Genomic DNA, 27,792 nt, shown 5'->3' with positions numbered 1-27,792 from the left:
AGGACTGCTTGATGCGGTGCTTCGCTCATCCGATGAGAGCAGCCGTTAAATGACTATTATTATTGTTGTTTTCCTTGCTGCTCTCATTTGCAGTGGCAAACAGCTGTCAGTGGGCAAAAGCACAGAAGTGGCTGATTAAAAGACGTTGTATCATCACCGTGTGTCTGATTTGTTGGTGCACATTAGACACAGCGTTCCCAGGGAATTAACGGCTCTTTCCTCTCTTCCTCTTTTCAGACAAACCGGTGCACTTCACTCCAGCACAGCCCCCGGATGGTAAGTCCTGCCTTTGGTTCATCCTCTCTGATGGCTGCCTCGTGTTTCTCTTTACCTGCAACATATGCATCCCTTCCTAAGAGCTTAAAATCTCAGCAGCGTTTGGCTCGTGGGTTTGTCTGTGTAAAGAGAAGATCCCTTCTTTGAAGTAAAATTTTTGACAACTTGATTAGACACAGCGTGGGTAAAGCGCGCTCACTCTGGCATTTCTGCCTCATTAAATACATTCCCTCCAACTACAGGAGCATTAAGTTTCTCTCTGCCTGTCAGTGTATTTAGGGCAGGAACACCTCCAGAAGTTACACAGCACTGCGCGCTGCTGGTGTTTATTAAAGCTCGCCTGTTTGCAAGAAAAAAGAATCACCGCACTTATCTGTTTTGGGTACAGAGCCATTAATTACAAGACAACAATTTATTGGCAAACGGTGAGCCTTTCAGAGCTGTAATTGGAGAAACAGCTGTTTTCTTATGGTCTCATGAATATTTATGCCCCTCGGTGAGGAGTGCGGTGAGATCGCTGTTCGCGAGAGCGTACTGGTGCCTGTGTGTGGGGCAGCGCCGTCCAGGACGGGCACCCAGGGGAAACAGGAGGTGGCAGCGTCACCGCCGCGTCACCGCCGTCCAGGGGTCACGTTTCAGCCGAAGGTGTGATTTTCTATCCCGGGCCTCAAAAAACACAAAGAATTGTTTGCGTGCAAAAAAAACAAAATAGACTTCAGACCTGCCTTAGTGGGATCAGCCCCGCTGTGCAGGGCTTGTGCCCAGTTCAGGGTGGTGGCCTTCTCCTGTTGATTTCTCCCCTGCCTTGTGTGGCGTTGTGGGCTAAAGGAAGGAACCAGGAGGACAGCCCTAGTCAATGTCTCTCCCCATGAGATCCGTGGGGCAGGTCTGCTGTGTCAGGTGCGTCGGTGAGAGGTTAGCAGAGGTGGAGACGAGGAAACTGCACTCTGGCATGGACGGCACCCGGGCTCCTGCCGTTCACTTCTGTGCAAACCAGTTGATCACGGCGCGGCCGGACGCTGGAGGTGAGATTAGAGGGTCCCCCTCCCTCTTCTCACCGCATCAGCAAAGAAAGAGCTTTAGGCCGTTCATACGAATCCAGCAGGAAGTGTAAAGTAAGGAAGCGTGCAGATCCAGATGTTTTTTATGTCAACAGCACAATTTTACGCAGAAGAAGGTGATTTCTTTATGGTGCTTTTGTTGGCTTGTTACTGTGGCAGCTTCCAGAGGGTGAGAGGGTGAATTCACTCTTGGTTCTGGTGTCTAGAGCTTGCCTAACGAGAAGAGTGAGCTAATAGCTGCCTGCGCTGAGACCCGGGGGGTGTTGGTATTTGGACAGTGCAGTCCAGGAGATGTGCTGACAGCACAGCCCAGTGTATGTCAAGTTCAAAACCTCCATGTGAAGCTAACGAGCCAGAAATGTATGACCCGGAGCTCTCCGAGGCTCAGGCCCCGACACAGAGTTCTCAACTCTACAACAGGATAAAACATTCCTCAGCGGCAGCCGAGCTGTGAAAGTGCAAGGGGCAGAAGCAGGTTTTCGTTTTCTCTTTAAAAACATTTCCAAGGGGTCTGCGTGTTTAAGGGACCTCGGCAGATTTGTTTCGGAGAGACGGCAAGGTGGAGCCTGAATTCATTAAAAAGCTGCAGAGGGCAGCTGGGCGGGAGCTCTCTGGAAAAAGCACCTGTCCTGCACTGCCTGCATCAGCTCTCACGCCTGTGGCCTGCGGGGATGCGCTCCAGCTGGGCTGTGGCCCTGAGCCAGGTGGCTGTCAGAAAAGGGCTGGATGGACTTTCCTGCTGGGTCAGGCCCAGGCTCTCGCAGCCCTGTCTCGGACTGAGCGCTTATGGAAGGTGGAGGAAAGAATTAAGCCATAGGAAGCATTGTTTACACAAAGGCTTGTGGGAGTGTGGAACAAGTCTCTCAGTCATGCTGTTGAAACCGAAACCCTGGATGGCATTCTGGGATCAATTAGCTCCTAATGACCAAACAAGCAAGATGGGCAATCTGGGCCTTCCTCAGCTCTTCCTTCGCCACTGTGGCCGTGGGTTCGGCTACAGACTAGATTACGTTCCTAGTCGACACCTCTGTGGTCTAAAGATAAAGTGAACTTTCTCCTCTTTGTTCTGTGTGATTTTTGTTAAGATTATAGTATCACAAATAATTGAAGAAACAAGAGAACCGATCCACTTAAACCACCTGGAGCCTAATGACACAGAGTTTTCTTTGTGCTTGTGTTCAAGTGTCTGAATTTAATTGGGCTCTTTTTGTTTAAAAAAAATAAATCAGGCAACATGAAAGCATCTTTGCAGATTTCAAAAAGAAAAGCAGTGTATTAGGGATTCAAGTGGTGCTTAAAAGTTGGAGTTTGTTCTCAAACAAGGAAGACTCACAGATTCACATTGTGGGAAGCATGTCTGCAATTACCAGCAAATCCTGACTAATAAAAGCCATCTAATCAGAAACTCAAAACTGACAAAGTAATAAAGCACTCTCTAATTAGAATCTTGCATGTATTTAAATCCAATATCACACCAGCCAAGATAATTACAGCTTGTCATGTTAGAATATAATAGCTGTTGTTCAAAATTAGCCCCTTATCTTAAGATAGAAAACTGCCAGATTTTACAACTTTAAGGAAAAAAATCTCTTAGAATATTGATTGAAAGCTAAAATGAAGTAAGGATTTTAAGCATTAAAAATAGCTTTTGTGTATTTACTCCGTAATACTGGAGTTTATTTCAGGGGGCATTGTGAAATGTGTACATTCACGAGAAAAGGACTGCCCACAGCATGCTATATACAATTGCAAATGTAGGTATAGGCTCCTTAAATCAAGAAAACAAGGTCATTCAAGTATGTACTTACCATAGAATTTATTGTTAACAAAACTGTGGTTGTTAGCAATCTCTGTTATCGAAGTCTTGAACACCAAAATCTGCACCTTTCTAGTGAACTAACTAATCAAGGATACAGGATGCTGATATTTACGGCTTAGTGTTTGTCCTACCCAGTGTTGTCACGTCCTCCCAGCCCAGGCTAATGTGGGTCAAAGTCTCCTCTGAGAGACGCCTGTCCAGCTGCTGAAGTCAGGTGTTCTTCAGGGGTTGCGGTTAGGTCCCTCTTCAGTTCCATCATGTTCTTACAGCAGAGGCAAACCTGGATTTGTAAGCCAAGATCAGATATACAGGGAATAGGTTTCATATTTGTTCTGGAATAATCAAGGAATTGAAAGCCCTCATTCTGTTAAAAGCGGGTTCTAGTACCCATTTGGTGTCATTTTGTTTGACCTGTCTGTATTCTCAGAGCTCAGAGCCAGAGACCCAAGGACCCCAGCATCAGTGACTGTAGCACAGGCCTCACACCATCCTCACGCTCCACAGGGAAAACAGAAATTACGGGAAGAGCAAAAGTAATTTGATTCACTCCAATTTAACCTCTGACATCAATTTACGTTAGTTATTTGGCACTGTTCTCTCGGGGGCTTCTCTGGACCTGAGACTGCAGTTTGCATCAGAATTGAAAAGCAGTTTAGATGGCCACATCGTCTTGCGGCACGTCTGTCCCCGGCGCAGGTCAGCACCTTGCCTGTCTGTCCAGGGGGAGGATTTTGCCCAAGACCCCCCCCACCCTTCTCCTGCACCCACCCCGGGCAGCACTCCCTTAATTAATTCAATCTCTCTGCATTTTGACAGTGAGACAGGCGCGCAGAAGGAGCAGGATTAATTATTGCTACAGAGCGCTATCTTAATTAAATCTTTTCATGTCATGGATTTCATACAAAAGAGTCCGAAATCTTTTTCATCTTTTGGGTGTGTGGGACCATACGGCAGAGAGATATCAAAAGGAGGAGATATCACCCTTAGGTGGGCTCCTGAATAACTCAGTATTATCCTCCAGATACACTGAGCTGCCCCGAATGAGGCAGGGCTTTATTGAAGCAGTGGGGCACCATCACAGCCTCCTGCGAGACTGCTGTGTTGGGTATGAGCTAAAGAAACTCCTCTGCTCATGGTCTGCCACTGTGGCATTTCTATGAGTTTTGTTGTTTTTCTGTGGCTGTGCTGATGCAATTTTGGGGATTTATCTTGCTTTTCCATGGTTTGTATTTCTGGCATCTCTCTCTCATGCTTCCATTGTCCTTTACTCTGCTTTTACCTGCTGTACCATGGTATGTTTTTATAAGGAGCCTCCACAGTGCACAGACACAGCTCTTCCTTCACCAGCCCTCTTCACGATCTCCTGGGAGCGCTGGACACTAAACCAGCACATTCAGCCAGGTGAATAAAATTAGTTCTCAAAGCAGGAGAGAAAACCCCATCAAGTCTGTTTTGACACTGCCTTCTCAAGACTATTAGTGTGTCTGACACGGAGCTCTTCAGAAGACGTGAGGGCAGTTGATATTGATCTGTGGAAAGCTACGAAAGGGAGCCCAGAATGCATAAATGAGCTGTTAAAGACATCTGTAGCTAAGATGATTTCTTGCCAAAGGAAGCACTTCATGTCTGCTTTGGTTTATATCATAGCTGAAGCTGTCACTCACAGCCCAGTGTAAGAGATAACCAGAGTTAGCACAGCGTGCAAAAGGCATGCAGCTGGAGCTCAGCTTGCTCCCTCTGCCCAGCAGTGCTCCAGTGTTTGAAAAACACACTGTTCCGTGACTAGAAAGGGTCGCATCTGAAGTCAGTGTGGCCTGTTCGTAAGGCATAAAGTCATGATAACCCAAGGCCAGGCTTGTCTGTCTCTTGCCTGCGTGCTGTCTGATCTCGACCTCCACAGGCTGGTGCAGTCGGCCTCTCCGTGCCGGCTGTGGTCCCTGTGTGGGCATGAAACAGGGTTGAATGGTTATCAAAGGCGAACTGCTTGACCACTTGACATTTTGCACGCGATGGCCTGGTAGCGTGAGTTAAGTATCCTCCAAGGCCTGGCAGTTGGGCTGGGCTCGGGCACAGGTCTCGGTCTATCTGTCTGTATCGTATGCCTGCGATTTCCTGGGAAAGCTAGAAATCTGTGCTCTAACGCTTGCTGCATGGCATTCATTTTCATGGTCTTTTTTGAAATGTTTGTACCGGAGACGATTGGCAGTTGTTGTTTTTTGAGAGAATGCGTTAATGCCAGCAACTAAAACCGAGCTTTTGGGGGGGGAAAAACACAACGCCGGCTCACTGTGACAATAACCTACATCTCGCCCTATAAATAAGCTCGATAGCTGCCTGAGAGCTGAGGGTGTATTTTCTCCCAGCTGCACTGTCAGCTATCAGACCTGTCTGTAAAGGATTCCACTTCATCCTAATCTAATTTGTATTGTTTCCCCGGCTCCCTTAATGGCTTGTTTGACATGTGTGCTCCGCGCCGCTGCACACAATTATGACAAGGTGCTTAGGCCGCTCAAGAAGGCTTGCAGCCAAATTTTATTGACACTTGCTGCTGTTCGGCCCGTCTGTGAGACACCTGCAGGGGGCTGGCGGCTCCAGGAGCTTTCTCAGAGAGGAGATCTTACAGCTCACTCGCACCCGCTTTTCCTCTTTCCTTCTTAACGAGACTGGCCCGGCCGGCAGCCCTGTGACCACGGGCCGACTCGAAGAGAAACACGGAGGGAGAGAGAGAGAGATGCTCGACCCAGCTGGGCTGGCGTTTTTTTTTTTCCTCCACGCTGGTTAATGATATACCTTGAGTTCTCTAATTGAAACCGAACAAATAGAACCTGTTTGGTATGCAGACACTTCCTCAGCCTCACGAGAACCTGGCATCTGTCTGATTTGCATAATGAAAGCGAGTGCAGGAGCAGGATGAAGAGGCGCCGGAGCGTCGGGAAAGGCAGAGAGCTGGAGGGAGCGAGGCGCGGGAGGTAGGGAGTCCTGCTCAGGGCAGGCGGTGGACGCCGCCGGCTTGCTCAGGCACACGAGCTGCCGGAGACGCAAAGCTGCCCCTCTGCTTCCTGCCTCCTCAGACCGGCGCTGTGACGGGCCGAGGGGAGCCTGGCCCCACCAGGGCTCTTTTCATGTGTGCAGGAATCGTGGCGCTGGTGCCCTTGATTGAAGCCTGTGGGGCTCTCTCTTGATGGACCAGAACTCTGGACCCGGATGGTCGAAATAAGGACCCAGGACCAGGAGCCAGTGTGGGAGATGGGAGGCGGGAGGGAAGACAGGGTGTGGGGATAAGAGAGAACAGATCTGAACGTTGCTGCGGTTTGAGAAGAGGTCAGCTGAAGCTGAAGGAGGGGAGGATGCAGAGGCTGTTTTCTTGTAACCATGTGCGTGGTCACTGCTGTGGAGAGGATATTTTATAGACACGCTGCCTCTCAGCCAGTTCTACTGCTCCATCCTCACTCTTCGTCCCCTGTCCGTGTCCCTGAGCTCCAGAGCTGCTGGGACTCAGAGTCAGTGTTAGCCTTGAGCGTTAAGGGGGAACTGAACTGAGCTATCCCTCATACACTGTGCAGACACACACCAGCTGACACATACAGTACACACAACACCAGCTGACATACACACAACACCATCTTACACACGCACAACACCAGCTGACACACACACAACACCATCTGATACACGCACAACACCAGCTGACACACACACAACACCGTCTGACACACGCAGAACACCAGCTGACACACGCACACACCGGCTGACACACGCACAACACTGGCCGACACATACACAACAACACTAGCAGACACGCACACACAGTGCCAGCTGACACGCACACACAACACCATCTAGTACGCGGGCACACAGCACAAAGTGAGGTATACACAGACACACAAAAAGTACTGACTCGCACACACATCACGTACACACGCAAGGACACACAACACAAACTGACACGCTCGCAGACACAGACACAACACTGGGTGATGCCCTCTGCCCCTCTGAAATGGGGGCCTCTCGGCCTGCCCCAGCGGCGCCCTCTCTTCTGTGTGTGCAGACTGGGAGACAGGGACAGGAATTGATTTTTGCCAGCTTGAGCAGTAAATTTGCACAGCCTCGTTGTCAGAGATTCTATTAATCCCTGGGGTCAGGCAGCAAAGCAGTGCAGGGCTGTGAAAAGCCCTATAGATGATGAGACAGGAGTGGGGCAATATTTCATGAACGTGTGTGATTGAAATTCAAGGGTTGGCAAAATTCTATGTTAATGGACTCAAAAAAATAAACCCTCAAGCACCAGAACGGGCCTCTGCGCAGCTATGTTCTCCACAGAAATTCATTTCAGGTTCCTTGACTTTGGAGTCATATAATGATGCAGCTGGATTTATTAGGTGATCAGAGAGTTGTTAATTGTGCTCACGTTTTTTTCTTTTTAATCTGTGAGAGTGTTGGGGTCATTCTGCAGTGAATCCTATCAAAATAAGCCCTCGCACCTTTGTTCAAAAGCAATTTCCTTCTACACTTTTTTCAGTGATTGACCTTCTTAAACTAATCTGGCACCCCCAGAAAGAGCATCTCTCACCCACAGGGCCTGGGGGCGCCCCAGGTTAAGTACCCCTGTTCTAGGGGACTTTTTCACACTCAGTAGTGATTAGGATAACTGACAAATTAAAAGGAATACATTCAGCACAGAGAAACACTTCTTTACTCAAAGAGCAGTGGGTGTCTGCAACCTGCTTCCCAGCCTGGGCCACTTTAAGAACCAGCTGGGTGAAATCTGAGATGTGAATCTAAACGAGTGGACAGATGGGCCACATGGCCCCTCTCGTCTGCAGACCTTTCCCTGGGTCCCCCTTCTTACTCAGGGGCTCTGCACTCCAGATGGTTTTCTCAGCTCCTGCAGGTGGGAAGACTCCTAGGTGATGTGACTCCACGTGCAGCATCACATGCTCGGTTCTCTGGGGTCAGAACTGCAAAAGAGGGAAACCTTGAACAGGTGACAAAACCAGGTTCTTGAAATCTTTTTTCAGCACTCTGTGAATTAAATCGAGTGGCGTTTGAATGGAAATAAACTCGGGCTGTGTACTCTCTGTCAGCAGGCCCGAGTGCCTTTTATAATAATGCAGGCCAGAGCAACTTTATAATTAATTGAGTTTCTCTTTCCAGCTTCCTTTTTGAGACGGGGTTTAGACTAAATATGAGCAAGTTCATCTTGTTGTGAATCTTCTTATGAGGTGGGGTATGTATACACGGTATATATGGATGTAGCACACAAGTCTGGGGATCTGTGTTCTATACGCATGAATTATTAAAGTCCACTCTAGTCAGAGCAATCTGCAAACACTGACTGTCCTAGATTTGAAATAAATAACCGAGTGAGGAATAAAGTGTGGGGATAGATGTCAACATGGTATGAGCTTTCTTTTCAAATTCATTCGTAAAACCACCCTCATATTATTTGCAGGAACAGAGACGAGGTGCAATTTGTTACTCAGATGTGGTTGCATTCAGTAGCCAGATTTCATAAGCAAATGTTGCACAGGAAGAACTGGCTTTAGCAGTGTTGTTGTTTGAGTAAGGAAAAGTAATATCATTTTTATTGGTATTTTTTAATTAGGTTTGTTGCCTAAGCCTTTCATTAAACAGATGAGGAAGAAGACATATGTTGATGTGATCCTACATAACGGACAAACACTAATCGCCTTGGAAACTTCTCCCAGTATCCTATTGGTAATGATTGTTATCAGTAACAGATGACGGTCGGAATGCTGAATGGTAATTAGTGACCAGCTGCTGTGTGATGTGCAGCTGGGCAATGGGCAGAGGTCACGTTGGGCTGCCTGTGTCTGCCTGTGTGCACGAGAGGCAGTGTAGTGCTAGATTTAGAAATAAACCTGTGCATTGCAGAGTGGCTCTTCAGCATCTTCAAGGAAAGGATTCAGCTCTAATAAAATGCTGTCCAGGTGTCTCCTTTTCTGAGAGCCATCTCGAAGTGCGAACGGCAGCCCTCAGCTGGAGCTTGCCGGTCCCAGAATCCTGTGCAGACTCAGGGTCTCACCGGCCTGCCTGTCAGCCTCTCTTTCCTCTGGGCTCCTCGCTGCGCTGTAGGACTGGCGGCCGGGACGAGGGGTCTGCTTGAGCGGCAGTGACCCCCTGCCCCCGGGCCAGCCGTCAGCGATGGGAGGGTGGCGGGAGTGGGGGGGCGTGTGTGTGGTGTGCTGGGAGGCACTGAGAGTGCGCAGGACTCACCTGAGCGCTGGAGCAGCAGGCAGATGTGCTGGGCCTGGGGGGGAACCCGCCGGTCCACAGGGGCCTCCGGATCCGGAACAGCAGGCTGCGAGTGCGTCCCCTCAGCCGGCAGACCTTCCTGCGAGCCTCGCAGACGAGAAGCGCCGGGTGTTTGGGTCGTGACTGTTGTGACAGATGGCACCAGAGAAAAAGGCTTTTTTTTCTCCTTTTAGTTGCCTGTTTTATGCCTCGGAAACACACAGCGCCTCTGTAGCAGCTCTCCAGCCAGGCGGGTTGCTGCCTGACAGTTTTTCAAGCACGTCACACATTAGCAAGCCTTATAAAAACACCCTCCTTTTACATAAATAAATTAATTAAACAGCGAGCGCCCTACTGAATATTTATATCGCGCCCGTCAGCCTTGTGAAGAGTTAACGCGCTCGTTTGAGGGTCTGTGCTGGAGTGAGTCTCGTTCGTCTCCATGGCAACCTCTGCCCAAGCCTCATGCACAATTCATGGTGACCTTTGCTTCCTGGGATAACCCTTTAGTGCCTTCCAGACGCGCTCCCGTGCCCACGGGCTGGTGCACGGCCCTCCCGGAGGATCGAGTTTGGAAGAAGCACCTGCTTAGTGAAACGCGAGCATGAAATATTTATGCCCCCTGGTATCTGTGTTATCCATGAGCCGGGGCTGGGCCGAGGATGAGGGGAGGCAGAGCAAGTGGCCCTCCTGGAGATAATTGCAGCAGACTCGCCCTCTATCATTCTGGCCACGTTGGGCAGTAAATAAGACGGAGAGTTTTTAAAACATGCACAACAGCAATGGCACCGTTTATGCCACGAGCCCGTGGAGTCTGGCGTTTTAGATAAATTGCTTGCTCTGCTTGCAGGCAGCCTGAGTAGAAATTCCTCAGGCGTTCCTGTGGCATCAGTACCCTTCAGCGTCCTGTAGTGCGCGGGGAGGTTTTTCTTATGGGGAGAAAACCTTTATTCCATCACAATACGCTGTTGACATTAAAGATTCAACATTGTTTTAATGAGGTTTTCTTTCCCCTATTGTTCGGCCCCTGAAATTGAAATTGGTGCATTGCCCTGCAGAGCTGAAGGGGCTCTTTCAAGCTATTTGGAGGCTCTAATTAATTCATTCTTTCATGGTGGTTATTATAATGGAATTATTCCTCATCGGTCACTTATTGTAATGCATTTGCTTAATTAGACACTGATGTTTCATTTCCATAATCTGCATAGCAGGCAATTAATGTGGCCAGGCCTGCAGAACGGACCTGGGAGAGAGCAGCGCGTTCCCTCGGCTCCACGGGTACAAGACCTGGGGTTTCCGGGAAGCTGGGCTCCAGGCCGTGCCCGAGCCGGCCGTCCTGGTGGTAAAGTGCTGCTGTAGAGGAGTGGCAGGAGAGAGCTCCATCTGTTCACTGCGCTGAGGAGCTGCTGGGGAGCGGAGAGGACTGAGCTACATCTGTTCCGCAATTACTGCTTCAGAAGTAGACCTGCAGGATAAACTTAAGTGCGGCTTGAGCTTTCTTTTCAAGTGCTAAAATAATTGAATCTCTCACGAGGAAACCGATCCCTTTCTGTCTCGTGGCCTCGGACCCGGCTCCTGACCCGGAGTGTCTGGGGTCAAAGTGCCTCGCCGGTGCAGTCGGCTGACAGCAGCCCTCACCTCGTAATGACATCGTCTCCTCAATGACACCTCCAGCAGTCACTCGGCTCTGCAGCGTCTCATCTTCTCCTTCACTTCTGCGGAAATGTAAAGAAAATAAGGGGGTGTGAATTGAGTGTCTCGGGGGGATTGCTGTACAAAAAGACTAGAAAGAAAGCATCAATAACATGAATATCTCAAGGAGTAATCAAGGCTGGATTTGCTGGGCTAAAACTGCCGTTGAAAATTTCTAGGCCACTCCTGCAGCGGAATTGGATTTGAAAGGCAAAATTGTTATTTTTAGACTTAAACGTGAAAAGACAGGGACAGAAAAAACGGATTAATGATTCATTAAACAGGTCCTCTCTCTTGGCTGTAAAATGTTTCAACGCACACATCATACGGCCCTTTAAAATTAGCGTGGAAATCGGATGAAAGGAGCCCCAATTAGCTGTGTTTCTTGACAGAATCTCTGCCTGAAAGAGGAAACGATCAGAAACCTGAAGCTTTTTTTTACAATGCAAAGCCAAGGATGTTTAAAGAAGAAGAAAGGGGAGAAATTAGAGAGGGTCGGGGGCTCAGCAGCAGGGCCGTGGTTATTGAATCTTCCTGTTGGCTGCAGCACGTCATTTCCTGCATGTGCACAATCTCCCAGGGGTGTGAGGTGACTAAAGAGAAATTCACGAGCAGCGAGCCCGCGGATGCCACTTGATTCACGCGGCACACAGCGAGTTCGGTGATCGGTTTCTGCGCCGTATCCTACACAGCGCGCAGCAGTGTGTGCTTGCAGAACTGGCACCGCGTCCTTTGTTTCTCCGAGTTCCCAGATGTGTGTGTGTCTGTGGGAGGGAAGCGAAGCATGACTGATAGGGAAAAAAGCACGTTGCGAGTTAAAATTAAATGCTCTGTTTTCCTCAGAGAGAGTTATTAAACAGCCAGAAAGAAGTACAGTGTGACAGCAGCTTAAATGAGCTAGCACTTGTCAAAATACCGAAGGGCTTAAAGGGCCGTATTGTACTGTGACTGGCACTTGAGTTTAAAAACAAGTTTATTATTGATTCAGTTGCTTTCTTTTTTTCTGGACGGGCCGTGAGAGAGAATATAGAGTGAATTGTGGTTATTGATCTGCTTTTGTATTGACCACGCCTGCTTTCTGTGAGATCACATAGGCTTTACTCGGGCTGCCATCCGAGCTTGCGTCTGTGTTGCAGCCCGTCTGTGCTGGGGGCTCCGCTGGGCTCTGCTGGGTTCTGTTAGGGTTTGCTGGAGAGAGCTGGCCTGAGTTCTGCTGCACTCCAGTTGGATCTGCTGGGGCACAGAGCCACCCAGAAAAACTGGGGTTCAGGGCAGACATCGTCAGGAGCGAGCCCCCATCACTGTCTTCCCTGCCTGCAGCGCTGGAGATAGTAGCACTTTCCTGGGGAGCCACACAGCTTCGTCACAGGGAGGAGGAAGAGTGAACCGAAAGCAGGATGGTGGAGATGGAGGCAGAGAGAGTGAGAGCACTTCACTGTGACGCTGGCCCTCGACTGTGTGAATAATTTAATCCCGCGGTGCGCCTGCCAAAGGCGATGCTGGTTTATTCATGTATATTTCAGGAAGTTGTAATCTGTTTGGAGCTCGCCTGCTTTCTTTTGTGTTGGAGATGAAAGGTGACAGAATCGGGGCTTCTAATATCTCTGAATTATTAATACAGCCTCCCTGGACCAAACAGACACGCCAGTTATGTAGGAAAGTAGGAGGTGTGTGTGAGAGACGAGAAGACGACACCTTATCTCCTTCCGTTAAAGGGTTTGATTTCCACAAGGGCTTAATTGTTTGCTGGTAGAGTACCTGCTTGCATCTTTGGAAAGAGAGGACTGTGCCGGACTCCTGTTCCCCTCTGAGCTTCAGGGGCACTGCCGCTGTCTCCGCGCAGGCAGGGCTCTGCACTTGTTGTGTTTTATTAGTTTTCATTTTATTTATCTTTTTTTTTTTTAAGGGAGGCTTGGGACTGTTTCACTGAGATCCTCTGGCAGTAAATTTCAATCCCCGTTGAGCTGGGGAAGAGCCATTTCCCAGTTCAGTGAGGAGACTGAGGCGCTGGGATTGGTGCTGCCGTTTACGCAGGGAGATGGGAGGGAAGGGGGCTCCTCCCGGAGAGTCCGCGGGGGGCCCAGCAGCTGGCCGCTGTTGCATGGCTGTAGTGTTTGTGTGGGCCTGTGCATGAGTGCGCCTGGATCCCCAGGAGCTCCGCTGATCCTCTTTGCTGCTTCCTTCGCCCTTTGGGAAGTGTGGTGGGCGTCTCCTCTGGCTCCCGAGAGCTTGTCAGCTGCGTGCCTGGAGCACCAGTGGGTGTGCAGCAGTACCTGTAGAGGAGCTGCCTGTGCCTGTGCCGGTGAAATTGCTCGGCATGAGTGCGGTCAGACCAGAAGAGGCCGTGCTGGGGGCGCTGCCCCCCTCCCTGCTGCAGAACTGCCCTGCCTGTCATTGAAGGCCTCTCTGTGCTGGTACTCAGAGCCCCGCTGTGGCCTTGCTGGGCTGGACAGTTTGTTTGATGCTGGCAGACAGATGAGGTTCTGGTTCTGACCTGAGCCTGAGCACAGGGGCTGTGTGCTTGTTGGGGTGCAGACAGGGGGTGTGTGCTTGTTGGGGTGCAGACAGGATGTGTGTGCTTGTTGGGGTGCAGAACAGGGGCTGTGTGCTTGTTGGGGTGCAGAACAGGGGCTGTGTGCTTGTTGGGGTGCAGACAGGGGCTGTGTGCTTGTTGGGGTGCAGACAGGGGCTGTGTGCTTGTTGGGGTGCAGACAGGGGGTGTGTGCTGTTTGTTTCTGTTTGTTTTCCTTAAACCCCCCTGCCCCCCATTTTGCTGAACTAGCTTCCATGACCGTTTCCACGACGACCCCGCAATCCAGTCGTCACAGCCAGCCGCTGTCGTTCCGATGGCACTGATCCGGCCGAGAGCGCAGCGGTTCGGGCCGTGGCGCGCCAGGGAGGGCAGGGGCCCGGCGTCCAGCCCCCAGAGGCCCTGGTCAGAGCCGGGCCTTGCCAGGGCGATCTGCTTCGGTTCGCTCAGCACACAGTCCAAATGTTGAATCTGAGATCTCCCCTCCGGCTCCTTTTCCGGGCACGGAGGAAGCCCATCTGCTTCGGAAGCAGTCGTCAGCCAGCAGGGTTACAGGATACCATTCAGTTTATTCATTTGGAGTCATTAAAAAAGCTTCTGACTGTGAATCCTATTTTATCATTTTAGTGTTCAACAGCTGTGGAGCTTATGGCAACATCAAAACATCTGGATTTGCCCCTTGTGAGTGTCCTTTTTCTGTTCCCCTTTGGAGTGAGGGTTTCTTGAACTTCCTTGTCATCTTCGCCCTTTCTGATTTCTTTGAATGCAGTTTCAGGAGCCCTCAAACCAGGGCCGTCCAGCCTCGGCCCCTGAGGGCCGGTGTGTTCCACATTTGGGGTCTCCTTAGAGATCCAGCCACTGAGCAGCTGGAAGAAGCTGTGAAATTGGTCCTATTAAACCAGTAATGAGCTGATTCGGGTTATTAAGATCTGTCATTAACTGTACAAATTAGCTTTTCTGAAATGCAGCATTCAGTTATTTTTTACCCTGTACTAATATTGCACCTGCAGTTTTTACACCTTTGGGTTTAATCCTCTAATTAATTTCTTGATTTAATATAAGCCTGTATTTTCTATAATAACCGTTTAGTTCCGCAAAAAGTCTTGGGTGAATGTGCTTGTGCCGTCTACGAATTATCATGAATAATCCTGAGAGTGCACCAGGACAGCAATGTCCTGGAGTCAGGAAGTCGCGGTTCTGTCAGGCAGACTCACTGCTTCTCCGTGGGTGGTGGAGGAGCTTCTGCAGGCTGAAAGCAGTCCCAGTCAGCTCCCCTTGCTGTGCGCAAAGACAGCCTGGGACAGGGGAGCTCGCTGTCACCATTAACGCTGTTACTGTCGAGCTGAACCTCGATGCTCAGGTGTTCTAATCGGCCTCGCGGGGCCCTGCAGGCTCTCCGCTGTTCTCTGTGTCTTCTCTCCCGCTGGTTAAGGTGGCAGAACTGATCTTGCTCTCTGCTCTGCCCTGCGGATCTTTCCTCTCCTCTCACCCTTACCTGCTACAGGTACTCACAATCCCCTGGGGCTCTGACAAAGCTCGCCCTGTGGGCGTCTTCACAATCAGAAGAGAACAGGAACCAGAAGTGGGAACTCTGGGCTTCTTCCAGCACACACAAGAGCCAGCTGACTACTGAACTGCCAAACAGGCTAACTGGCTGAAGGGCCTCCTTCGGTCTGGAGCTGCTCTTATGAACCTGTACTGCGATGATTTCTTCTTTTCAAAACGGGGCAGGAGCTCGGTTAAGAGGAAGGACGTTGCCTTGGCGTCTGCAGAGGTCGTTGGCGGAGGCCCGCGGAGCCGCGATGCCGGCCCTTGGGTTTTCGGGAAGGGCACGCGTAGGCAGTGCTCAGGCCGCTCGTGCTCTCCAAGAGGAGACGGGACCAGGGAGGATGTGTGCCTGCAGAGCACGGAGCACCTGCTCACATAACCTTCCCCCTCAGTAACGCGCTCTCCTGCGGCTCTCGATATAGCTGCTGTAGCGCTCTTCCCGTCTGCTTTCCTGTTCTGCGTGTCTTTGTTTCACCCTGGCTCCTACCTCCGTCCCTCCTCGAGGGGAGAGACTGGGCTGTGACGGACAGCCTGGTATTCTTTGGGATGGCAGTGGGAAGACTCGTAGCGGGGGGCTGTCAGCTCGGGGGGTTGCCGGAGTCTGCCTCTCCCAGCCGCTGGGGGGAGTCGGGCCCTGGAGGTCTGCGCAGGAGCTCTGCAGGGTCCGGGGCGCTGGCCCTGCCTGCGCTGTGTGTGTGTTTTACCCAGGATTCCCACAGCCCCCCCCCCCCAGCTCCTCCTCGCTTCACCCTCGCCGTGACTTCACTGCGCTGACTCGCCCCTCACTCTGCCCTTGGCCGGGCACACGCTGCAGGGCTCGTCCGGGTGGGCAGGCTCAGGAAGGTGCAGCTGAATTCACCTGATGATGGCATCCGGCCCATCCTGCGCTGCTTCCCAGAGCCCAGAAGCAGAACTACTGTAGCATGAGGTCTTCCTGAGCCTGGAGGGGACAGTGCTAGCACCTGAATTCTATAGGGATGCCACGATCGATTCAAGCTGGCGATCAATGTGTTGGCTTCACACTTCACACGATATTCCATGCAGGGAAGTGTCTCCTGTTGCACTGAATGGAAATGTCCACTGGAGCCGGCTGCTCCTCTAGCTGTGGGATACGGTGTCCTGCAGTGCGGTGGGGTGTCCTCACAGCAGACGCAGGCGGTGAGCGGGGGTAGGGGGGGGTCGGGCGGGGAGACGCCCCCCAGGCAGGCGCGGAGAAACGGGGGAGGGCGTCCCAACTCGCCGAGAACCGAAGCGCTTGCGAAGGCTGGGTCCTGAGTGTCTTCTGTCTCCTCTTCCTGCAGGGTGCAGAGGGATGCTGTGCGGATTCGGGGCGGTGTGCGAGAGGGACCCCGCGGACCCCTCCAAGGGGGAGTGTGTGTGCAAGAAGACCTGCCCGCCCGTGGTGGCGCCGGTCTGCGGCTCCGACTCTTCCACCTACTCCAACGAGTGCGAGCTGGAGAAGGCCCAGTGCGCCACGCAGAGGAGGCTCAAGGTTGTGCGCAAGGGGTCCTGCGGTAGGTGGAGCGTCGCCAAATACACCACACCCCCACTGCTGCCTGCGCCCTGCGGTGCGGTACCCCAGTATCATAGCCACTACTCTTCCCAGCACTTCACAGTGCAAGCGAATGCCGGCCCTCCCTGCGTGAGTCACAGGGCCCAGGACTGTTGTTTTCCTGTGTGCGCCTGTGGGTTTTTTTTCAATTCGCACAGTGGGCGCGTGTCGGATCAGCCACGCCGCAGGGCTGCCCGCGCGCGGCAGAAGAGCTGCAGTTATGCGGTGGAGCAGCGCAGCTGCCGAGGCTGCGGAGGAGACCTAATGACTGGACCTGGAACGGGGGTCTGGGATCTGTGTGTGTGTGTTTGCGGAGTGTCACGCGCTCAGAGCCGCCAGGGCCCAAATATCTGCCGCCCACTGGCAGCAGTTCAGCCACACCTAGTCAGGAACTCAGAACCTCGCAGGACAGGGGGACAGATGCAGGTCTTTATGCTGCAAGCAGTGGAGGTCTTTGAAATGACCAACCTGCTCACAAACTGCTTCATTTCACTTGGTGTTTGTGGCGCTGGCTGTCCTGAAATAGACTCACTTCATGCTTGAGCTGAAGGGTTAAGGCGGGGAGTCCTTTACTGGCTGTTACGGAGTGAGGGATGGAGCTGTCCGAGAGATCTTTGAGTTGGAGGGTCCGTTTCGGATTGCAGCAAGCCCTTTTGCTTGCTGTGCTATGCAGTGCATCACTGTCTTCTACAATCGTTAAAACAGCTAATCTACACAGTTATTACATTGAGATTGAAAATCGAGAAGCTAGCGTGGCGTCGAGGAGCCCTGGGAATTGGTCTGCCTGGGAGGGATCGGGGGGCCGGAGGCTCTTTTCATCAGATTGAGCTCCGAGACCAGTAAACATGGTCTCCGGTGGCATCGAGCGCCTTTCAGAGCTGATCCCGCGCCCCAGCCGTGCGGAACGGCGGACACTCCGAGGGCAGCTCCTCAGTCTGCCGCGGGAGGCAGAATTGATCGTCAGCCGGGCGTCCCCGGCCTGTGAGCGCGCTCGTTGCCCCCCCGGGGGTACAGCTCCAGCACCGAGGCGTGAAAAACTCGATGAGGTGATGCCTCAGCACTGCGATGAAAGCAGATATCGAATACCTGTTAGAGAGAAGTTTGTTTTTCAGGGCTTCTGCCAGGTTTGTAATGCAAACAGATTTGCTGCAGCTGGTGCTCAATCGAACGTGAGCAATGAGATGTCTCTTTCCTTCAGGTCTCTAATCGCAGTACGGTTTTGGATTTCATTTCCCCACCCACTAAGCCCGCTCCTCTTCTCCAGCGCTATCGAGGGACGTGTCTCCCCCTTCAGGTGGGGCCGTCCCCTGCGCTCACACGCACGCCGGTGAGAAAGCTCGCCTGCCGCCTGCGATCTCCAGGCCGGAGCCAGGAGAGGACGAAGATGGGCGCACACTCTTGCTCGCTGGTCGCCGGTCATGATGGTTCCGTCCGACAGGGCATTGCGCAAACACAGTCGGCCTGCGCCAAGAAAGTACAGATCCTCGTTTCCCTGTTTCCCTGCCCACCTGTCTGTGGAGCACCCGGGTCTTTCCAGCACACTTCCCACGTGCCGGCGTGTGACCTCAGGTGACCTCTGACCTCTGACCTGGCTTGGCACCGGCTGGACGTGGCGCTGGCTTCGGGTAGAGTCTTCCGCTGCTTTCCGATGGACACACTGGCAGCGATTCCCGCCCGCCGTTCCCATGGGTCGGCCGTGGAAAAGCACTTCTGCTCTGCTGTTTGAAAAGGGCTCATTTACCAAAGGATCAAAACATCCTGTGCTTCACTCACTCCTCCCCGTCGTGCCAGAGGTGCTTTTTCTTGGCAACTTTTCATTTTCCTCTCACATTCCCTCTTGCCTTGGTTGCTGTGTTTTGGAAAACGGGAAGATGACGAGCTCACTGGGATCACTGGGGTTATGAGTGTACAGAGGCTCGGTGGCAGCAGATTCATTTGTTTTTCTTGATGGAGTTTGCTGTTGGCTGCTGCCCAGTCCAGTTCCTTTCGGGCTGCGGGAGATCGCTCGCACAGCTGAAGAGTAAAGACGTGCCCGAATCTGTGAGGCTGCTTTCCACCTGCCCGCGTTGTTGGTGCTTTCCGCAGCGGCGGAGTCTTCTGGCTCGAAGGAAGCCGCTCACATGACAGAAACGATAAGAGGAGGTTTTGAATGCTGTCTGGCCCTTCGCTCCTGTGCTCCCTCCACTCCGAGAAGTGATACTTGTTAAACAAACCCTGTCTGCTGTTACCTAGCGGGGACCGGGGCCAGACATCTTGCTCGAGAGAGATAAGCAGAGATTACCGCTCGTTTAAAGAAAGAAGATGTTTTGCTGGCTAAGCCTAATACTGCTCAGGAACTCTAATTTTCAACTTTTCAGATTTCCTTGCATAATGTTTTCTCGGCTTCAAGCCGATGCGCGCACACACAAAGGGCAGTACATTGTAAACAGCAGCGTGGGAGAGACAATGGTGCTTTTCTTACTGCGACCAGACAGAAGTATTTTCTTCTGTTCATTGTGCGCCTATTATAAATTCCGTTGACCTGACGCTGCACAAAAATGACATAAACCTAACGAGGAAAAGTGGGCTGAAATTGCCTGCAGTATTGAAAGAAGTCGAGTTCTTAAGTCAAATGTTACCTCTTTCTTTTGCAGCCTGTTGGACAAGAGAAAAGCATTGTGCTCTCAGGGACGAAACACAAGTGTTTTTGCAGAGACGTGTTCAGGATGCTAACTCTAGGAGCTGAGATTGGAGAGGCTCCTGTGTGAATCAGGGCAGTGGCTAGGATTGACAGCAATCAGGGCACTGCTAGGAAACTGGGACAGCTTGGAAAAGAGAAGAGGAGATTCACACAGCTGAGACTGATGTATGTGCCTGTTCGTTTTCTCACAGATCGCCGCCCTAGTTGGGGACGAAATTAATATTATATGAATATTTTGAATCTCTGCCCCGATGGTCCCACTTTCTGGAAATGCCATCCCCCCTTGCCCTGCAGCTCCATCCCTCTCACAGGCCTGCTCCAAGCCTGCCGCTCTACCTGCCTGCGCTGTTGCCAATTAAGGAGTTGCAGGGACATCCCAGCTGGACCTCTGGCCAATCATCTGAGTCTCACCCCCAGCCCCGCCAGTTCCCCAGATGCCACTGCGCTCCGTCCCAGAAAGAGGAATCATCGAGGCCGGCAGGGCTCCTCAGTGCCGACCTGCTCCTTAAACAAGACCACGTCTCAGCTCGGGGGACAAGTGAGAAATGTGCAGAGAGAGAGAATGACAGTTCTCAGTGCTGCAGAGCTCCAAGTGCTTCTATTCCTTCATTATTTTTTCTAGTTTCTCTCTGTTTGTGTAGCCTTGTGTTTGTGCAGTGTGGATGCTTATTGAATCCTGGCGTAAAATTGAATCGGCATCGTGTTGTGCAGTTTAACGTCAGATGTTAGAGAAGAGAAGGGGACAAAACAGACAAGCAGAAGAACTGTCTGGGAATTTGACGAATCACCCTCTAGTTTCTTCTGCCTTTGCAGACGAGAGCTTTTTAACGTCGTGTTGCTGCTTTGCAATAAGAACGGATCTGCATGAGAGACTGTGGCTCTCAGCTCTTTGCTGTGGGGGGCTGGGAGAGAAGGGTGAGAGATAATGGCCTGGTTTCTCAAAAGCCACATTTCATGTTTTTGTAATTGCAGGCGGTTTTAATCCAGTTTAATCTTAAAGCACGTCCCGGGTGTGCCGGTCTCTGCACACCCTTTCCCTTTCTTCCACCGATAGAGGTGCGCGACAGACAGCCTTTCCCTGGCTTTTTCCATACCGAAGGACATTTGCTCAATTTGGCAATTTAGCAGGGAACACCTTCAAGCACACCTGCTGTGGGCCGCTGGTCCTGTGACTGGCACGGGGCAGCTACAGCATCGGGCAGTGTCATACGGAGCTGGCTTCCATTCTCGCTCTCCCGTTTTCCCACTGTGCTCGGGACTGCCAGATGGGCTGGGGGTTACAGGGGCTTCACTGGGAAGTGTCCTGCAATCAGCAAGGCTGGGGGCAGGGTTGACACTCGTTGGATAGCTCGGCAGAGGCCGAGAGCTGCTCCGGGCCGCTTCACCTCCCCTCCCTCCAGCCCGCTCCTAGAGGAGGGAAGCTGAACGTTAGAAGGTGACAGCAGAAGGAGAACGAAAAGGCTTTGATATAAGAGTCTCTGAAAAGGAGGGCAGGGTCTCCAGCGAGACTCCGGGGCGACACTGAGCTGTGGATCTCAAGGTTCCCCCCCTCTACCAGCCCTGTACCAGCCGCCCCGAACCAGCCCTGCCATGAAGTATTAATAAATCTAGTGTAAATCATACAGCATTTATCAAAAGAGCCAAGAGGAGGTTTTGTTTTGCAGTGCAGCAGGGCACTGGCTCTTGTTTCTCTGTGCCAGAAGTTAGCCGGCGCCTCCCCCTGCCTTGTTCCCCTCTGCTGCTCGGCTATTGCTGCCTGGAGCTGTGTGATCTCCCTGCGTCCCCTTCATTAAAATTTTAAACCTGGCAGAGCTCTGACCACATCCTTGCGGGCAGACAGCCCTGCCACTCGCTGGACTGGAGCAGCAGTCTGATTAGGAAGCAGGGGTGCTTTTAGAAAAGAAAAAAGGAGTTTCGTGATTCATCAGATCTCCCGGGAAAAGTCCCTGGTGGTTATTGCTTATAAAACGAGTCACATTCTTACAAGCAATTTGCTAACACATCCGTGGCTGAAGTGAGGCTTATCTGTGCTAACACCGTGCATGGAAATATCCGCTAAATGGGCTGTCCTCTTAGCATTCAAATCCAATCTCCTTGTTGATTTTTTGCAAAATTTTCCGCAATAAAAAAATGCCCGACTTGAATTTAATGGGTTCCAGTATGAAGATAATTCTGTATACAATTACAGTGTAAATAGCTCTCTTTCTTTCCTGGTACACAGTGCTTGCATGGATGGGGAAAGTGCTACAACTTGCACATCTAATTTCACGGTACCTATAAATCCCCTCACATGTACAGCTCCCCTGTTCGCCTCGCCTCATCGCCTCTCCTCGGCTATACGTGTTTGATAAACATTACCCTACAGGAGTGTGGACTGCGCATGGCGCACTGTAAGCGTCAATCAGGCCAGCGTAGAGAGGCGTCTCAGCTGAAGGGGAGAACAAGCCAGGCTCTGTCGAAAGAGTTTCATGGCGTTTCATGATGTGACGCGATGATGGCAGCGGCGCAGGAAATTAAGGGCTTGTTAACCTGTTAGTCGTGTGCCAGACGAAAGCCTTGTGCAGATGACACCCTCTCTAGTTGTCTGACATTCCCAGTCAGAGGAGGACAGCCCTGACACGCCGTCACACCCAGAAAGCAGCTCCTTCCTCCATGTCTGCAGTGTATTTGCACAGAGGTGATGGGCGACTGTTCAGGCGTGGAAAGATATTTGTTCCTGCAGGGTTGCAGCTAGGGTGAAGGATGAGCAATGCTGTCCCCCTCATACATCATGCCTCCACACGTCAGGCAGGAGCAGGAGCTCTGCAGGCCGTAGGGTGAACTGCAGGTCCAGCGGCGGCAGAGGTCGCTGATGTGGGGCCTGTCAGGGACCGGCCGCTGGCACTGACCCTCTGCCCCCTCCCCAGCCAAGGACCCCTGCAGCGAAGTGACCTGCAGCTACGGCAGCACCTGCGTCCAGTCCTCCGACGGCCAGTCCGCCAAGTGCATGTGCCCGCTGTCCTGCGAGCAGGAGCCCCTGCGCCGGGTGTGTGGCAGTGACGGGCAGGACTACCCCAGCGAGTGCCAGCTGAACCAGCACGCCTGCCGCCTGCAGAAGAACATCAGGAAGGAGCACGACGGCCCCTGCGGTGAGTTGGCATTCCCTCTCCCCGTCCGCTGGTGACTCGGCCTCTCCCGCCGCCCGCTCGGTCCGCTGAGTCTCGGTCGCCTGTCCGGGGGGCTCGGGGCTCCGCAGCCCCAGAAGAAGCTCGTTGCTGGAATCGCTGGACCAGCGGGGCCTGTCGTTGGTCTTCACGACGGGGCTTGGGAGAGAGCACTCCCTGGTCTTCGGGGTTTCCGAGCAGCAGCTCCTCTCTCCTGATTTTGCCAAACTCTCACGCTATCGAGCGCTGGGTTCAGTTTCTTTCTCCTTGTTTCCAGCTCACGCCTCTTCCTTCTTTGCTGTGTGAGTGAACGTGCTCGTTTCCCCGGGGCCTGTTGGTTGAAATATCCGTCTCCGTAGCGCGGCGGCGTGCTCACTGTTCCTGGCATTCTTCACATTAAATACCTCCATTCCCACCCGAAGGCCTCCATTTGAAATCCAGACACAGGGAAAAGACGCCGGGGCTGAAAGCATGGAGATTAATACTCCTGCTTCCTGCTGAGCAGCAGAATATGTCAGACGAACCGGAATAAAAAATGTCACGAGCTGAAACCTCAAGAAAGAAGGACAAATTGTCCAGACGCAAAGCATCTTCTGCTAGTGGTGTGACTGGCTGGGGGTTCAGCCCGTGATCCTGGGGTACAGAACCTGACTCTTGGGGTGTCTGTACAGTGTCTCTTTAATTGCCTCAGAAGACAGTCCCGGGAAAATGTAGCTAGGATCTGTTATCTAATGATGGCAGTGGGAGAAAGGATCAGTTGCATTCTTGTATAGCTGCTTGTATAGCTGTGTGGGCCCTGGTGTTGTAATAGACTCATCGCTGCTTTCTCATTATTGGCAGCTTGTCTGCGATTCCGACTCCAGTGTTACTTTGGCAAGTGAGTCTCAGTCATCCTCGTCACTCTGTGCAAAGATTAAAGCGAAGCTGTGCTTTCTTTTATGTTCGTGTTGTCATTCCTTTTTCCCCCCTTTTTTAATCCAGAGACTTGGAAACAGTTCTGCCTTTTCTGTTTTGTTTTATCCCCTGTGGGCTACAAATGACTTACTCGCAGCTTGGCAGAGTTCTAATGCTGTACGACAGCAAATAAATCCTTTGTCTCCCCTCGCTTTTGAACGCCCGGCTGCAGCTGTAAAGCTGCCTCTCTGATTTCAATAACCGTCTTTGTAAATTACATTGCAATTATGGATTATCTTGCCTCCCCGCTGGCCCGGGGGAACTGTGCGTCACCGTGCAGTCCTCACGAAGCGCTCCGGCGCCGGCTGTCAACAGGACCGGTGTGTCGATGCACCTGGGGACACTGACGTGGCCTGGAGGGGTCACCCTGGTGACTGTGTAACACTGCACATCTGCCTGGAACTCCCTGCGCCTCAGCGGGCGGGACTGTGCTCTTACCGTAGTAACTCTGCCAGAAATTCCTGTGCGATACTTTCATTCTGTGAATGAGCAGAGTTTAGATTGCACAAGTTATTATTCCGAATAACAAAACCATTTACTCCAGCCGGCAGCAGTGCTATTGTAGCTGAGGTGGAAAAGGATTCTGTGCTCGTCGCTGTGTAATATTCCCGTGCTCTGCGGGCGCTAAGGGGATCCTGACTGTCGCTGGGGTTTTTATTCCCTGCTCTTGGTCCGCCCGGGCGGGAAGCTGCTGTCTCTAAGCCCCGCCCCTCTCTCCGCAGACCCCTGCCAGGACAGCCGGAGCAACCCGAACGTGGCCTGCCGCGTGGAGCCGCGGACCCGCCGGCCCCAGACCTTCGCCTCGCCGGAGTCCTGCCCGGCGGACCGCGAGCCCGTCTGCGCCAGCGACGGCCAGACCTACGACAACAAGTGCAGGATGGAGCGCACGGGCAAGCTGCAGGGCCTGGAGCTGAAGGTTCTGCACGCCGGGCGCTGCCGGAAGGAGGGTGAGAGCGCGCCGGCCGCCCCGCTGCTGTCCCCCTCCGAGCGAGCCCCGTCATTGCTTCCCAGCAGCCCCTGGACCCTGGCGGCAGCCAGCCGCTGTCTGTCTCTTTTCACGCCCTTCAGCCACGAAGGAGTTTCGCTCCACGGCCAGGAGTGAAGCTCGCCGAGCTGAGAGCTTCAGGGGCTGTGAAATATATGTGGGCAGCAGAGCAGGAAGGTCGACTCCCATTGCACTGCGGTCTGGGCCGGTCCGGGGTTTACGAGCTGCTGGCGCTGGTGATTGATCCAGCACTAGGAGTTGGCTAATTTGTTCTGGCTGCCTTCGTTTGACAGTTTGCTTATAGGTTATTTTGGATTTAAAGTCTTATTAAATACATCAGCCTTTTTGTTGCATAATTTATATAAGGGGCCCGGGGGCTCATCACACCTCCTAACATGGATCGAACTGCAGCGGGAGTCTCACGTTCATCCCTGTGTTGTGTAGCAGGGACAGAAGGTCAGCTTTGCTCAGAGCTGAGCGGCACAGAACAGTGTGTAGAGTTGTGTGTGCCTGTGCTGTGGTGTGTTAGACGCTCTCAGTATGTGCCCTTTGCAGGGCTCAGTGCTGCTTTTTAAGGCTCTGCTGCTGCCCGGCAACATTGGGAGAGGGTGGAAGGGCCTGTTTCCAGCCTCAATTACACAGTAATAATAGCAGAGGGTTTGAGCTCTTGGGCAGTGAGTTCCCCGACTCCGGCAGGACCAGCACCCCAGCCCCGGAGCGCAGGAACAGCCCAGATCCCCCCTGCGTGGGCTCGGGCAGAATGGAGTCCGGGGCGCCGCGTTCACACGCGCTCCTCCTGCAGAATTCCTCGCGGCGGCGCTGTCCTGCTGGCGGAGCGCTGACCCCGGTGGGCTCTGTTTTTGTTCTCAGACGAGTGCCCGGAGGGGTGCCCGTTCAACGCCGTGTGCCAGGTGGAGCGCAGCGGCCCGCGCTGCTCCTGCGAGGCCATCCAGTGCGACGGCACCTACAGTCCTCTCTGCGGCACGGACGGGCGCACCTTCGGCAACAACTGCGAGCGGCGCAGGGCTGAGTGCCAGGCCCGGGCGTACATCCCCGTGAAGCAGGGCCCGTGCGGTAAGAGTCCTCTCTCCTGGCTCTCTCGTGCTCGTGCCCGATGGCTCAGCGCTGGGCAAGCTGAGTGATTATGTGTGTGGCGCTGGGGGGGCAGGATTGCAGACACTCAATCCGTCTTCATCCCGTTCCATTGCCACGGCTGTCACCCCTAGCATTGCAGACAGATGAAGCATTAAGGTCATGTTTCATTCATGACTCCCACACGACGGTAGTGCCAGTCTTCCACTTCTGATTCCATCTGCAGGTGTGTCTTCCATTCTCCTCCTCCTCCTCCTCCTCCTCCTCCCTTGTTCAAAATGTCCGTTTCCTGCTTCTGTTTCAGTGAGCCAGGCTGCCTTGTCTTGTCTGTGGAGTCTTGTCTGATTTAGAGCTGGCTGCTGCTGGACGCGTCGCTCTGTGCGACCACTCTGGGCGAGGGGCTTCGGCCTTTGACCTTTCCCGCGAAGATCCTGACCTCCCCCGGGGGTGGGGGCCGCGCGGCTTTGTTAGAACTGGGGGTTCGCGGCCCCTGGGGGGGGGTGCAGGGAGGGCAAGGGTGAGTGGGCAGAACTACCCAGGAGGCGCCGGCGATCGGGTCGTGAGCGGGCCCTCGTCTGTCAGTGTGTTTGACCGGTTTTTGCTCTGTAACAGAAATTCGTCAAACCTGAAGTCGTTTTTTCCCCCCCAAGCTGTCTGTGTGTTCTGTGTCCTGCCTTCCTCTACAGCCCTTTTGGGGAAAAAGGAAGCGTCAGTAAGGTTGGAGAGCTCTTCTTCTTCCGAGTGCTGTGCTTGCCCCTTTCCTGGACTTTGCAGCCTTTCCCGCCCCCCCCTCGCCCTGCATGATGCATGCATGTGGAACTCGCGGTGTGCTCTGACACGCTGGGGTCCCTCTCCCGTCTCGCGCCGGGACCGGAGCGAGGGGGCCGCAGGAGGGAGCAGCTGTGGCCGGGCGGGCGGCAGGGCAGAGGCTGGTTCTGTTCCGTGAGCCTGTGTGCTGAAAGAGCACCTTCATCAAGTAAGCAGTAGAAAAAGCCGATGAAACATGAAACCTGCTTTACCAACGCAAATATTTTACAGTATTTTCATAGAGTAAGTTTCTTAAAATTTCCTGGAATAAGTAAATGTTTCCATTTGCTCCCCAGCCAATGAGAGTACCTTACTGTGTACTGAAATCGGCATACTCTGCACACAGTTTGTGCCACACCTCTCCTTCTTAATTAAACATCACATGTGCTCTGTGAAGAGACTTCCCCTCCTCACGGCGGTCGCCTGTTTCCTGTTGGGGAAAGGCTCCCTTTATTGATGAGGCTGCTCCTCCGCTCCATCTGCCCAAGAGACAATTCACGTTCCCTCTTCTTGATGCAAAACGGGGTGCTTACAGCTCTGAAACCTGCTTGTCCTCCGTGGGCGGAAAGCTGAGAGACGTGTCCCAGGTAGGCGAGAGGCATTAGGGAGATGGGACAGCACCGGGAATCTCATTCTCCTGCTCCAGGCAGACACTCCAGGGAAGCGCCCAGGGATAACCGGCTCGCTCTGTGCCTCCTCCGCCGTTTCCTGGTGCACGCTTCTCTCAGGCATCAGTGAGAGCGCGATGGACGGCAGCATTTATCGATTGTACAAAAAAAAGATGAAGTTATTTCACTTCATCCAAGTGGGTGACAGCTTACACGCTGCCCCTGGGTGGCCTCTGCTGTCACGTCGGAGAGTGGAGCTGTCAAACTCGGGAGCCCCATCACCAGCACTGCGGGTCGTCTGGCGAGGCTCTGAAGGGAGGGTGCCGAGGTCCTGGGGACCCCCTGGCTCTGGGCTTCAGAGGAGACGAGCATGACGAGACAGCTAGAAGACGATCCTTGTTAAAGGCTGTTGTAGTCATGCGGTCAGAGACTTTTGCTCAGTCGAAGAGCTTGCTCTCCAGGCGTTCCTCAAGAGACCAAAGGCACAGCAAGGCTCGGTAACGTCCCTTGCAATGCCGCCTCAAAGCGTCTGTAGCCTAATAAAAGCCCAAGGCGTTGCTGCGCGGGGCTGAGGCCTGTAGTCCTTTCTTTACAGAGCGTTACAGAGCCTTTTCCAGGAGCAGCCGGGCGGAAAGCTTGTAGATGGAGAGACTGACTCCGCTCTCGGAGACGGGGAGGATCAAAATGCAGGGCTGGCTGTTAAGGCGCCGGTTTCTTTCCACCGCGGTCGGGTGTCCCCAGATACTGTCGACAGATGTAGGAGATCTGCAGCAGCGGACGTCTACCTTTG

General features: G+C 52.8%; 1 protein-coding gene across 17 annotated transcripts in view; it reads left to right on the top strand.

Annotated features, from left to right (window-relative positions):
* Nucleotides 1-27,792, top strand: part of agrn (agrin) — a 165,370-nt gene that overhangs the window by 83,137 nt on the left and 54,441 nt on the right. For 10 of the 17 annotated variants that reach the window (XM_069183835.1, XM_069183836.1, XM_069183833.1 and 7 more), the window contains 6 exons: nt 238-276; nt 14,261-14,314; nt 16,483-16,695; nt 22,320-22,541; nt 24,233-24,457; nt 25,366-25,569. In XM_069183835.1, coding sequence (XP_069039936.1) covers nt 238-276; nt 14,261-14,314; nt 16,483-16,695; nt 22,320-22,541; nt 24,233-24,457; nt 25,366-25,569 — 957 coding nt within the window. The remainder of the gene's footprint in view (nt 1-237; nt 277-14,260; nt 14,315-16,482; nt 16,696-22,319; nt 22,542-24,232; nt 24,458-25,365; nt 25,570-27,792) is intronic. The other 7 variants (XM_069183838.1, XM_069183841.1, XM_069183849.1 and 4 more) reach the window with 1 other exon arrangement.

The sequence above is a fragment of the Lepisosteus oculatus genome, chromosome 25, assembly GCF_040954835.1.
Source record: "Lepisosteus oculatus isolate fLepOcu1 chromosome 25, fLepOcu1.hap2, whole genome shotgun sequence".
Taxonomy (NCBI): domain Eukaryota; kingdom Metazoa; phylum Chordata; class Actinopteri; order Semionotiformes; family Lepisosteidae; genus Lepisosteus; species Lepisosteus oculatus.
This window is presented reverse-complemented; position numbering and strand designations above follow the sequence as displayed.